At 37.3% G+C, this 13773-nt stretch overlaps 1 protein-coding gene across 4 annotated transcripts in view; it reads left to right on the top strand.

Annotated features, from left to right (window-relative positions):
- The window catches only part of ZPBP (zona pellucida binding protein), a 119263-nt gene that overhangs the window by 56829 nt on the left and 48661 nt on the right, over nucleotides 1–13773 (top strand). The window contains exon 7 of one of the 4 annotated variants that reach the window (XM_045788500.2): nucleotides 2669–4712. The exons of the other annotated variants lie outside the window; for them this stretch is intronic. Coding sequence (XP_045644456.1) covers nucleotides 2669–2746 — 78 coding nt within the window. The 3' untranslated portion in view covers nucleotides 2747–4712. Of the gene's footprint in view, nucleotides 1–2668; nucleotides 4713–13773 lie in introns of those variants that run through there. 4 annotated transcript variants of the gene reach the window in all.

Here is a 13773-nt window from a genome sequence, read left to right as displayed (position 1 = left end):
GTAGTCTTAAGCAGGATCCACACCCGGTGTGGAGCCCAACCCAGGGCTTGATCTCATGACTCTGAGATCATGACTTGAGCAGAAACCAAGAGTCAAACACTTAATTGACTGAGCTGAGCCTTCCAGGGGCCCTTATAGGTTGCTGTTTCTCCATATTTAACATGTTGGTTTTTTTCTTTGTTTTCAGTAATATTTTTCTGTATCTTTAGTTCTTAGCAATTTGAGTATGGTGTGCTTTGGTTTGGTCTTGTTTGTATGTATGTGTTCTGTGTGAGATTGGCTTGTGGTTATTGAATCTGATTTCATGTTTTTCATCAATTTTTTGGAAAATTACAGCTATGATTTCTTCTATTTTTCTTTTTTCTCTCCTACACTCTCTATTCTCTACCATCTCCATATTTTCAAATATCCATGTGGTTTAAACTTCTCACAGCAGATGGTTTGTTTCTGAGACAGGGGGTCACCCTCTGTAAGAAAGCCATAGGTGGGTGAGTGTCCTGAGAAGTGAAAGCATAAATCATAGACTTTTTCTGCCCCAACTTTGGGAGTTATTTGGCATCTTATGTGTTCTGGTGTCTTGGTCAAAGCATTCACAGGTCTGCCTGGTTTAAAGAAAGAGGTTCAAACACCATTACTGTATGAGGTGAATGCCATAGAATATGGGGCCTTGTTTAAAATTATTGTAACGATTATAAAGGGACACTCACACATCAGTTGTTTTAGGATGTTTTTATTTACATTAAAATGCTGAGGAGAATTTTAAGTAGGCATACAGTTGTAAGAAGGTTATAGGGAAATCCCTTGTACATTTTGCCCAGTTTCTCCCAATGGTAACGTCTTGCAAACATACTGATAGACAACAATATCACAAGTAGGGGTATTGACATTTCTACAATCCACTGCCCTCATTTGGCTTTGGCAAGTTTACTCCTTTTCGTTTCTGTGTGTCGAGTTCTTATGCAGAGTTATGTATCCACCACCATAGTCCAGATACAGACAGGTCCAATCCAACAAGGATCCCTGTGTTACTTTTTATAACCACGCCTACCTCTTTCCTGACTACCTCCCCCCCCTCCGCCCCCTCTCCTTAACGCTTGACATTCACTATTCTGCCCTCCGTTTTTGAAGTTTCAATAATCATAAACAATGTAACCATTCAGGATTGGCTTTTTTCCCTCAGGATAATTTCCCTCAGGATTCATCCAAGGTGGTATATGTACCAGTAGTTGGTTCCTTTATATTACTGAGTCGTGTTCCATGGTGGATGTACCACAGCTCATTTAGCTTTTTATCTGTTGCAGGGCATCTGGACTGATCCCAGTTTTTGACTGTCAGAATTAAAGCTTTTGTAAACTTTGGTGTACAAGTTTTCATGTGAAAACAATTTACCATTTTGGCTTACTAATTCTGGGTCATATTATAGTTAATTTTACATTTCCATCAGCAATGTATGAGTGGTCATTTCTCCAAGTTTTTATCAGCATGTAGTCTTGTAACTAATGTTTATTTTATCCCCCATGGGAGTTATTTAGTAATATCCCATTATGGTTTTAATTTGCATTTCCCTAATTGCTAATGATGTTGGTCATTTTTTGTTATGCTTATTTGCCACCTGCACATCCTTTTGATGAACTATCTGCTGCTCATTTTTTTTTTTTTAAGATTTTATTTATTTACTCGACAGAGAGAGACAGCCAGCGAGAGAGGGAACACAAGCAGGGGGAGTGGGAGAGGAAGAAGCAGGCTCATAGCGGAAGAGCCTGATGTGGGACTCGATCCCGTAACGCCGGGATCACGCCCTGAGCTGAAGGCAGACGATTAACCGCTGTGCCACCCAGGCGCCCCAACTGCTGCTCATTTTTTATTGGAATTGTTTGCTTTTTCCCTGTTCAGTGAAAAGGATTCTTCATATATTCTAGATCTAGTGTTTTTCTCATATGTTGTTTGTAAATATTTTCTCCTAGATTTTAGCTTGTCTGTTCTTCCTCTTCCCATGGGTTTTTAAGGAAGCAAGTTTTTAATATTTATGAAGTCAAGTGTATCCATTTTTCCTTTTATAGGTTGTGCTTTTTTTGGGTCAAATCCAAGAACTGCTTGTATAGTCCTACATTCTGAAGATTTTCCTCTCTTAAAAAAATTCTTTTTACATCTTTTTTTGCATTACAAATAATATCTGCAATTATTTTGAGTTAGTTTTGCTTTATGTATGAGATTTAGGGCAAGGCTATTTTTGTTGTTATTGCTTTGTCTGTGGATGTCACATTTCTCCAGCATCCTTTGTTAAAAATGCTGTCCTTTCTCCATTGAATAGCTTTCGTTCTTTGTTAAACTGTAGTTGAGAATATTTGTGTGGCTCTATTTCTGGGTTCTTTATCCTTTTCCTTTCTTTGTGTTTATGCCTCTCTCAGTACCTCACTATCTTATCTGCTGTGGCCTTAATGATGGGCCGTTATTCATCCCATTGTATTCCTGTCTTAGCAAGATTGTTCTATCTATTTTAGGATCTGTTCATCATTAAATAAATTTTAGCAAAAGTCTGTGTGTGTCTACAAAAACCTTTGGGGTGTTGGTAGGAATTATGTTAATCAGTCCTGCACAGGCACACCTCGTTTTATTGCGCCTGGCTTTATTGCGCTTCACAGTTACTGCATTTCTTTACAAACTGAAGGTTCTAGACGTCAGTGGAGAAAGTGACTGCAGATGTGGTGGAAACAGCCAGAGAACTGAAACTAGAAGTAGAGCCTGAAGATGGGACTGAATTGCCGGAATCTCAGGATAAAACTTGAACACATGAGGAGTTGCTTCTAATGGATGAGCAAAGAAAGTGGTTTCTCCTCCTGGTGAAAATGCTGTGAAGATTGTTGAAGTGACAACAGAGGGTTTAGAATATTGCAGAAACTTAGCTGTTAAAGCAGCAGTGGTGGAGTTTGAGAGGATTGACTCCAACTTTGAAAGAAGTTCTGTGGGTAAATATCAAACAGCATCACATGCTGCAGAGAAAGCATTCATGAAAGCAAGAGTCAGTTGATGTACCAAAGTTCATTTTTGTCTTATTTTAAGAAATGGCCTTAGGCCACACCATCCTTCAGCCACCACCATCCTGATCAGTCAGCAGCCATCAGCATTGAGGCAGACCCTCTACCAGCAAGAGGTTATGGCTTCCTGACAGTTCACGCGATGGCTAATGTTTCTTAGCAAAACAGTATTTTTAGTTAAGATCTGTACATTGTTTTGTTTAGACATACTGCTGCTAGTGCACATGTAATAGACTAGAAGATTGTGTAAGTACAATTTTTGTATGCCTGGGGAAACCAGAAAATTCATTTGAGTCACTTTATTGTGATATTGGCTTTATTATAGTGGTCTTTGGAGCCAAACCCACAGTATCTCTGAGATATGTCTCTGTATAAATTTGGGAATAACTTACACTTTTACTTTGTTCATTCTTCCAAGCCATGGACATATGTCTGTATATCTTTTTAGGTCTTCTGCGATTTTTTAATCAACTTTTTTGAAGTTTTTAAAAGCATACGTAACATGTATGTTTTAACGAGTTCATACTGTGTTTCCTTTTCTATGGAACAACCTTAAGAAATATTGTGTTTTAATTTCGGTTTCTATATGTTCATTGTCAGTGCATGGTAATGCATTTTATCAGCATGTGTTCATCTTGCTTCTGAGGTACTTGCTGAACTTAGATATTAGCTCTAGGAGGTTTTTTGTACGTGGAGTGTTTTATATTCCTTGGGATTTTCTTTGCTGACAATCATGTCATTTCCTAATTGAGGCAGTTTTATTTTTTCCTTTCCAATCTGTATGTTTGCCTCTTTACTGATTTTTTGACTTATTGAAGTGGCTAAAGCATCCAGCGCTGCGTTTAATATGAGTAGTGAGAGTAGATGTCCTTTCCTTTTTTGAGCTTATGGAGAAAGTATTCATTCTTTCAACATGAAGTACTATGTCTGCTGTAGGTTTTTTGTAGATTCTTTTTGTAAATAATTCTGAAACAATTCCCCTGTAATCTTATTTTGGTGAGATTTTATTAACAATAAATATTGGATGTTGCCAAAGCCTTTTTCTGAGTTAATTATTGAGGTCATAGGATTTTTTCTTCTTTTACTTGTGGATATGTGGATTACATTGATTGACTCTAGAATAATGAAGCAACCTTGCCTACCTGGAATCAATTGCACATGGTCATGGTGTATAATGTTTTAGACATGGTTGGATTTAGTTTGTTCATATTATATTGAGTTCATGAGAAATAGTAGTCCATAGTTGTTCTTTGATATAGACTCTGTCTGGTTTTGTTATTAGGTAATACTAGCTTCACAAAATAAAGTGGGAAGTTTTACCTTCTCTTCTGTTTTCTGGAAGAGACTATTTAAATTCAGCATTAATTTTTGAAACGTTTGGTAGAATTTTCTTGGGAAACCTGGAGATTTCTATTAAGGGAGCTTTTTCTTACATATTTAATTCCTTTACTAGTTACAGACTATTCAGATACTTGTTTTTATTGTAGTTGAATTTTTATAGTTGGTGGTGTTTGAAGAATTGGTCCATTTCTAAGTTGTCATATGCTTGAGCATAAAGGCCTATGGAGTTTTCTGTTATTAACTTTCAATGCCTGTTAGTAATACTCTCCACTTCACTGCTGATCCTTCTGTTTGGTCTTCTCTGTTATTTTTGTCGCTCTTGCTATAAGTTTATTAATCTTATTGATCTTTATGAAGAAGTGGCTTTGTGTGACATTGACTTTATTGTTTTCATATTTTCAATTCCATTAAATTTCACTTCCATCTTATTTCCTTTTTTTCTATTTGCTTCCTTTTTTGTCTTCTGGTTCTTTTCATATTTTCTTGAGGTAGGGACTTTGGTTATTGTTTTATATTTTTTTCTTACCTCATATAAAGTTTTGTGCTATAAATTTCCACTTATTGCTTTAGTTGCAACCCGCATATTTTCATATGTCATTTATTTTATTTTTCTAAGTTTTTATTTAAATTCCAGTTAGTTCACATACAGTGTAACATTAATTTCAGGTGTAGAATTTAGTGATTCAGCACTTCATACATCATCTGGTGCTTATCATGACAAGTGCACTCCTGATTCTGCATCACCTGTTTCCCCCATCTCTCACCCTCCTCCCTTTTGGTGGCCATCAGTGTGTTCTCTGTAGTAAAGAGTCTGTTTCTTAGCTTGCCCCTTTCTATTTTTTCGTCACTCCTTTGTTTTATTTCTTTTCTTTTTTTTTCTTCCAAGGTTTTTTTTTAAATTGTAGTTAGCTAACATACAGTGTCATATTGGTTTTCGGAGTAAAATTTAGTGATACATGTATCACTAAATATAACTTACATATATAACACTTACATATAACTTACATAAATATAACACTTACATATAACACTGAGTGCTCATCATAATACATGCCCTCCTTAATGCCCATCACCTATTTAACCTATCATCCCACCCCCTTCACCTCCCACTTCCCTTCCAGCAACCATCAGTTTGTTTCCTATAGTTGAGTCTTTTATGATTTGCTTTCCTCTCTGTTTTGTTTCTTAAATGCCACATATGAGTGAAATCATGTGGTATTTGTCTTCTCTGATTGACTTATTTTGCTTAGCATAATATTCTGTAGCTCCATGCATGTTGTTGCATAGGGCAAGATTTCATGCATTTTTATGGATGAACAATATTCTATTGTATATATATATACTGCACCTTATTTATCCATTCATCAGTCGGTGGACTTTTGGGTTGTTTCCATAATTTGGCTATTGTTGATAATGCTGCTGTAAACATTGGGGTGCATGCATCCCTTTAAATCAGTATTTTTGTATCCTTTCAGTATTTGCAGATGACATGATAATCTATTTAGGAAACCCAAAAGACTCCACCAAAAAAATTGCTAAAACTGATACATAAATCCAGTAATATCAGAAATCTGTTGCATTTCTATACACCAATAATGAAGTAGCAGAAAGAGAAATCAAGGAATCAATCCCATTTCTAATTGCACCCAAAACCATAAGATACCTAGGAATAAAGCTAACTAACCAAAGAGGGAAAAGATCTGTACCCTGAAAACTATAAAACACTGTTGGTGGGAATGTAAGCTGGTATAGCAACTCTGGAAAACAGTATGGAGCTTCCTCAAAAACTTGAAGATAGAGCTACCATATGACACAGCAATTGTACTACTAGGTATTTATCCCAAAGATACAAATGCAGTGATATGAAGGGGCACCTGCACCCCAATGTTTATAGCAGCAGTGTCCACAATAACCAAACTATGGAAAGAGTTCAGACGTCCATTGGCAGATGAATGGATAAAGAAGATATGGTGAGTGTGTGTGTGTGTGTGTGTGTGTGTGTATACACACATATATACATGTATATACATACACACACACACACACGTATACATATAATGGAATATTACTTATCCAAAAGGATGAAATCTTGCCATTTGCTACGATGTGGATGAACTGGAGGGCATTATGCTAAGTGAGATAAGTCAGTTAGAGAAAGACAATTATTGTGTAGTTTCACTCCTGCGTGGAATTTAAAAAACAAAACAGGATCATAGGGGAAAGAAGGGAAAAATTAAATAAGATTAAATGAGGGAGACAAACCATAAGAGACTCTTAACTTAGGAAATAAACTGAGGGTTGCTGGAGGGGAGGTGGGTAGAGGGGGGATGGAGTAACTGGGTGATGGACATTAAGGAGGGCACATGATGTAATGAACACTGGGTGTTATATGCAGTTGATGAATAACTGAACTCTACATCTGAAACTAATGATACACCATATGTTAATTAATTGAATTTAAATAAAATAAGATAAAAAAACAGTGATGAAAGAAATTGAAGATGACATAAATGGAAAAACATTCCATGCTCAATGATTGGAAGAGCAAATATTGTTAAGATATCTGTATTACCCAAAGTAGTCTACACATTAAATGCAATCCCTATCAAAATACCACCAGCATTTTTCACAGAGGAGAAGAAACAATCCTAAAATTGGTATGGAACTACAAAAGACCCCAAATAGCCAAAGCAAAGGAAAGCAAAGCTGGAGGCATCACAATTCTGGACTTCAAGTTATATTACAAAGATGTAGTGATCCAGACCTGTGGTACTGGCATAAAAACAGACACATAGATCAATGGAACAGAATAGAAAAACCAGAAACGGACCTATGGTCCATGGTCAGTTAATATTCAACAAAGCAGGAAAGAATATCCAGTGGAAGAAAGACAGTCCCTTCAATGAATGGTGTTGGGAAAACTGGACAACAACCTGCAAAAGAATGAAACTGGACCACTTTCTCACATAAAACACAAAAACAAATTCAAAATGGATGAGTGACCTAAATGTGAGACACAAAACCATTAAAATCCCAGAGGAGAACACAGGCAGTAACCTCTTTGACATTGGCCATAGCAACTTCTTGCTAAATATGTCTCCTGAGGCAAGGGATATCAAAGCAAAAATGATCTATTGGGATTTCATCAAGATAAAAATCTTCTTCACAGTGAAGAAAACACCAACAAAACTAAAAGGCAACCAACGGAATGGGAGAAGATATTTGAAAATCACATATCTGATAAAGGGTTAGTATCCAAAATGTATAAAAATCTTGCAAAGCTCAACACCCGAAAAACAAATTATCTAGGTAAAAAATGGGCAGAAGACATGAATAGACATTTTTCCACAAAAGACCAATAGATGGCGAACAGACACATGAAAAGATGCTCAACATCTTTGTAATCAACTGATTACAGGGAAATGTAAATACAGTGCAAACCAGGGAAATGCAAATCAAAACTACAATATCACCTCACTTCTGTCAGAATGACCAAAATTGACAACACAGGAACAAACAGGTGTTGGTGAGGATGTGAAGAAAGGGGACCTCCCCTCTTACACTGTTGTTGAGAATGCGAACTGGTGCAGCCGCTCTGGAAAACACTATGTAGTTTCATCAGAAAGTTAAAAATAGAACTACCCTATGATCCAGCAATCACACTACTGGGTATTTACCCAAAGAATGTCATTGATTTCAATTCCTTTAAATTTGTTGAGCTTTGTTAGAAGGTCCAGAACAGGTCTATCTTGGTAAGCATTGAGTACTTGAAAAAAAAAGTATTGTTTTTGTTGGGTGGCTTTTTTTGTGTGTAGGTTATTGCATCCTGTTGGGTGATAACATTGTTTACATCATTTTATAGTCTTTCTCATTTCTTATAGTTTCACCAGTTGTGGGTAGGACATGTTAACTCCCCATTTCCTTCTTCTCCAGGTCCTGGCAGCCACCATTCAACTTTTTGTTTCTTTGAGTTTGACTCTTCTACATACCTCATATAAGTGGAATCATATAGTAATTGTCTTTTTTTAATTGTCTTATTTCACTTAGCATAATGTCCTTAAGTTTCATCCATATTGTACTGTGTCTTAGAATTTTTTTCCTTTTAAAGGCTGTACATAAATGCCAAATTCTGTTATCCATTCATCCATTGATAGACACTATGGGTTACTTTCACCTTTTGGCTCTTGTGAATAATGTGTCTATAAACATGAGCATTTATGGAATGTTCTGCATATCTGTTAAGTCCATATGGTATATAGTGTTGTTCAAGTCTGCTGGTTCCTTATTAATTTTATGTCTAAATGTTCTATCCATTATTGAAATTGGAGTTTTAAAGTGTCCTAGTATTCTTATATTGAAGTAGTTTTTTTCTTCAGTTCTGTATTTGCTTTATATGTTTATATACTCTACGTTTGATGCAGATATATTTATTATTATTATACCATTCTGTTGAATTGACTCTTTAATCATTATATAATGGCTTTCTTTGTTTTTTATGACAGTGTTTTTTTTTTTTGGTTTTTTTTTTACTATGTTAAGGTGATTTTTTCCAGATGTAAGTACAGCATCTTGCTCTCTGGTTTTTATCTGCAGATCTTTTTTCATGCTACACTTTCAGTCTATGAGTTTCCTTAAATCTAAAGTCACTTTCTTGTACACAGCATAGAGTTGGGTCTTGTTTTATCCATTAAGCCACCCTGTGTTTTTGAGTAATTTTGTTTAAAGTAATTATTATTATATAAAGGCTTACTCTTTCCAGTTTGTTCATTGTTTTTTGTCTGCTTTGTAGTTCATTGCTCTTTTTCCCTGGTGCTGTCTTCCTTTGCTTTTTGGTGATTTTTTTGTATTGGTATGCTTTGATTCCTTTCTTTAGCTGTTTCCTTTGTGGTTATCATGAAGCTTATATGTAATTCTTACATTTATAACAGTCTTATTTTAAGTGGATAACTGCATATGAAAAATCTACATTTTTATATCCCCCACACACTTTGTTATTGATGTCACAATTCACATCTTTTATTTGTGCATCCATTAACAGATTTTGTAGTTACATTTATTGTATGTCTTTAATGTGGTTTTTTTAAAAGATTTTATTTATTTATTTATTTATTTATTTATTTATTTATTTATTTATTTGACAGAGATAAAGAAAGCCAGTGAGAGAGGGAACATAAGCAGGGAGAGTGGGAGAGGAAGAAGCAGGCTCCCAGCAGAGGAGCCTGACGTGGGGCTCTATCCCAGAACGCTGGGATCACACCCTGAGCCGAAGGCAGACGCTTAACGACTGAGCCACCCAGGCCCCCCATTTAACGTTTACGCTAGCTTTAATTAATGATTTCTGTGTCACCCTTATAGTGTTACATTATTTTGTATTTGCACATATATTTACATTTACCAGTGAGATTTATACTTCCATTATTTTAAAGATTTATTTATTTTAAAGAGAGAGTGACTTGATGAGAATGAGGTGGGGATAGGGCAGAGAGGGAGAGATAATTTTTAAGCACACTCTGAGCTGAGCACAGAGCCCTATGTGGGGCTTAATCCCATGACACTGAGATCACAACCTGAGCCGAAACCAAGTCGGATGCTTAACTGCACCACCCATGCATCCATATACTTTCATTTTTTTTAAATGTTGCTATTTAGCATCCTTTTATTTTATCTTGATGAACTCTCTTTAAGACTTCTTGTAAGGCAGTGTTCTCATAGATGTTGGAACTTCTGGTGGTATCAAACTCCTTCAGTTTTTGTTTGCCGGGGAAAGTTTTCAGCTCTCCTTCATTTTGTTTTTTTTTTGTTTTTGTTGTTGTTGTTGTTGTTGTTGTTGTTTTGTTTTTTTTATCTCCTTCATTTTTAAAGGGCAGTTTTGATGGGTATAGTATTCTTGGTTGGTAGTTTCTTTTTCTTTCTGCACTTTAAGTGTATTATTACACATTTTTCTGGCCTGCAAGTTTTCTACTGAGAAATCTACTGATAGTATTTTAAGTCAGGGGGGTACCCTTTGTTTGATTGGTTGCTTTTCTCCAGCTGCTTTCATAATTCAGTCTTTGTGAATTTTGACAATTTAGTTATAATGTTTCTTGGTGTCCTTGGTAGTCCCTTTTGTGCAGCTCATTTGGGATTCTTTAAGCTTTATGAATCTGGATGTCTGTTTCTTTTCCCAAGTTTAGGAAGTTCTTTGGTATTATTTGGTATTATTTCTTTAAATTAGCTTTCTATTTTTTCGTGCTTCTCTTACTTATGGGACCTCCATAATGCATGTGTTGACTTAGTTGATGTCAATGAGTCCTGCAGGCTTTCTTCACTCTTTTTTTCTTTTCTCCGATTGGATAATTTCAAATGACCTTTCTTTGAGTTCACAGATTCTTTTTTCTGCCTGATTGAGTCTGCATTTGAAGCTCTCTACTAAGTTTTTCAGTTCAATCGTTATATTCTTCATACCAGAATTTCTGTTTGGTCCTTTTTTTTTAATGGTTTTTATCTCTTTGTTGGACTTTACATTTTGTAAATACATGAGTATTGTTTTCATGATTTTGTTGATTATATCTCTGTGTGTTCTTGTAGTTTATGGAGCTTCTTTAAGATTATTTTGAATTCTTTGTTAGGCAATTCATAGATCTTTATATCCTTATACTCTGCTTTTGGAGCTTTGTTTGTTTTTTTTTCTGGTGTCATATTTCCCTGATTTCTTTGATCCTGGTAGCTTTGGTTGGTGTCTGCACATTTAAAGAAATTGTTACTTCTTCCAGGCTCTATGCTCTTGCTTTAGGAGGGAATGACCAGAGTAGAGATTTTGTGGGGTGCGGTGGGGAGTCTGTCAAACCTTCTCTGTGGATAGACTTGCTTAATTCCTCTAGCTCTTTCCTGGGTGGGGAAATGTCTTAGAATTGTATTCCTTCTCTCAGTTGCATAGAGCCATGCTGGGTGCTGAGAACCACAACAAGTGTTAAGAGCAACTCAGTCCTTTTCCCTAGGGCAGTGCCCTGAAATGCCAGGGCTTTGTGTACCAGCTCGATGTCTCTCTCTCTCTCTTCTAAAGGAGATATTTAATAATTTTGCTCCTTCTATGTAGCTCGTAGAGTCATGCAAGGTACCCTAAGGGTCACCTTTCTCTTTTCCCTAAAGCAGTGCACTTAGATTTTGAACCAGTTGCTACAAGCACCATTTTTCTCCCTCGTGAAAGCAAACCAATGTATAGGAATTTACAGAGGAGTTTTTCCTTTCCCCATCCCTCTACTACGTCTTCCCCTTCCAGCCCCTTTCCTTCCCCAGCTAGATAAAGAAACTTTCTTGTTATTTCCCTTTTGTGACTGAATTTTTTTCTTGGTTCATTGTTTTATTCAGAGTCTTTTTTTTTTTTAAACAGATTTAAGGCTTTTTCCCCTTATTTCTGTAGGCTGGTGTATTAGAACATTCTGGAATACTTGGATTAGTGTGAAATGAATCAGAAACTTACCTGGGATTACATTTGTAGTTTTCTTATCATTTTTAACCTCTCTGTCTTTCTGTCTCTTCCTATCTTCCTTCCTTTCTCTTCTCATTCCCTCTCATTGTTGAAATATAGCAACACAAGGTCTTTATCCTCTAAGTAAGGTGATTTGTAGCAGGAAGATATTTCAGGATACCTACTATACCATATGGTTGGAAATGGAAATCTTTTCCTGTATTTTTAAATGTCATTTTTGTACTCCCACTGCGTGTGGCTTGCTTTTTTCAATTAGAAATATGCTACTTTGAAATTTTTAATTATAACTGTTTAAATCTCTAATAATTTCAAAACATAAGTTACACTTTGCCTTTAGTTGTTCTTCTTAAGAGCCTAGTTTTTCTAGTGCAAGTTTCAATTCTTGTGGAACAACCACCACTGCAGTGACATTGCTGAGTGAAGAGTAGGGTTTTTGTCTTTTGCTTCAGGATTGAAGTAATCCCCACAGTGCAAAGTTAAATTTTTCTGTTCTGAAGTGCTAGGATTCAGTATTTTTTCTGGAATGGATTCCAGCTTTCATAGAATTTAAACTGCTATATAAGCTTTTATTTTCTTCCTCTTGCCTTTGGTTCGGATTTGAAACTGAGCTTTATCTCATAGTTCTGTGCCTAGTTCACTGGCATGTTTATATAGTGTCCATGTTACAGTGTTCCCACCATGAGAAGGACAGTTTTGTGTTTCTGTTCAATCATTTTTTATAGCTCTTCTGTGGGACCTTCTATTATAAGATATGATATCCTTTCTTTCATTTCCTTCCTGAGCACCAGTATCACAGATCTTTTCTACTCAAACTCGACAGTTCTTTCCATTTCATCCAGGATGCCTTTAAGCTACTGTCTCCTTCTTTGTTTCTTAATTCCATCCCTATTTGATGACCATAGTTATTTTCCACAGGGATTTCCAAATATAGGTGCTAACTAAAGATTTCTAGAGGACTCTAACTTACAGGTGTAATATCTGTAACACCTGGTAGATATTAACTCTCCCCCTGTGGATAGAAGAGCTCCAGTTGGGCTGTGGTCTTGTATAATAAATGATATGTGTTGCCTGTTGTAGAAATCCCATAATGTTAAGTAGTTATTGCCTTCTAAGCTTGCTGGACGAATGTAGAGCAATTATGAAAGCCTTTCCAGTCACCTTTATTCACTACCAAACTTGACATGGTCAGTGGAACAGATTGTGGTATTTAAAATAAGCTATTCAGCTTGGTTGGGAAGATGGCGGAGGAGTAGGGGACCCCTTTTTCAGCCGGTCCCCTGAGTCGAGCTGGATAGGTACCAGACCAGCCTGAACATCCACGGAATCAGCCTGAGATGCAGGAAGATACATCTGGATCTCTACAAATGAACATCTCCAGCGCTGAGTATTGAGGTACCAAGCGGGGAGCCGTGAAACCGCGCACAGATATGGGAAGATAAACGAAAGGGGGAGGGAGCCGCCGCGTTCGGGCGCCGGGAAGCGGTAGCCACCTCCACCGGGGAGCGGGCGGTCTCGCGGACCGGCACCCGCGAGAGAACAGACTGGGACCATGAGCGGGGAGCATGCACCACCACACTTTTCACGGAGCTCTGGTGTCCTCACTGGAACCAGACTGAGACCGGGAGCTCCGGGAGCACGCGGGAGCAGCTGGCGGCTGCCGGTGTTAGAAACACAAAGGACAGAGATGCTCCAGCCCTGGAAGTGAGGGCTGGGACGCCGGGTGTGGGGCGCACATCCCGGATGCTGCAGGGTTGAGCAGCACCAACAGAAACAGAGTTAAAGTGGTCAGAACATCAGTGGAGAACGGTCCGTGATCCCTCTGTTCTGAGACAGAGGCTGAGATTCGGCCACTGCTGCTCTGACTCTCAGAAGAGGCACAGCAAACCCCCAGGGAAAGCCGCCAGAGAACAAAAGCCTGGAAATACCGGC

This window comes from Ursus americanus, chromosome 3, assembly GCF_024610735.1.
Source record: "Ursus americanus isolate L20-20 chromosome 3, mUrsAme1.1.p, whole genome shotgun sequence".
NCBI lineage: Eukaryota > Metazoa > Chordata > Mammalia > Carnivora > Ursidae > Ursus > Ursus americanus.
The sequence above is the reverse complement of the archived record's forward strand: the minus strand, read 5'-3'. Positions and strand labels throughout refer to the sequence as shown.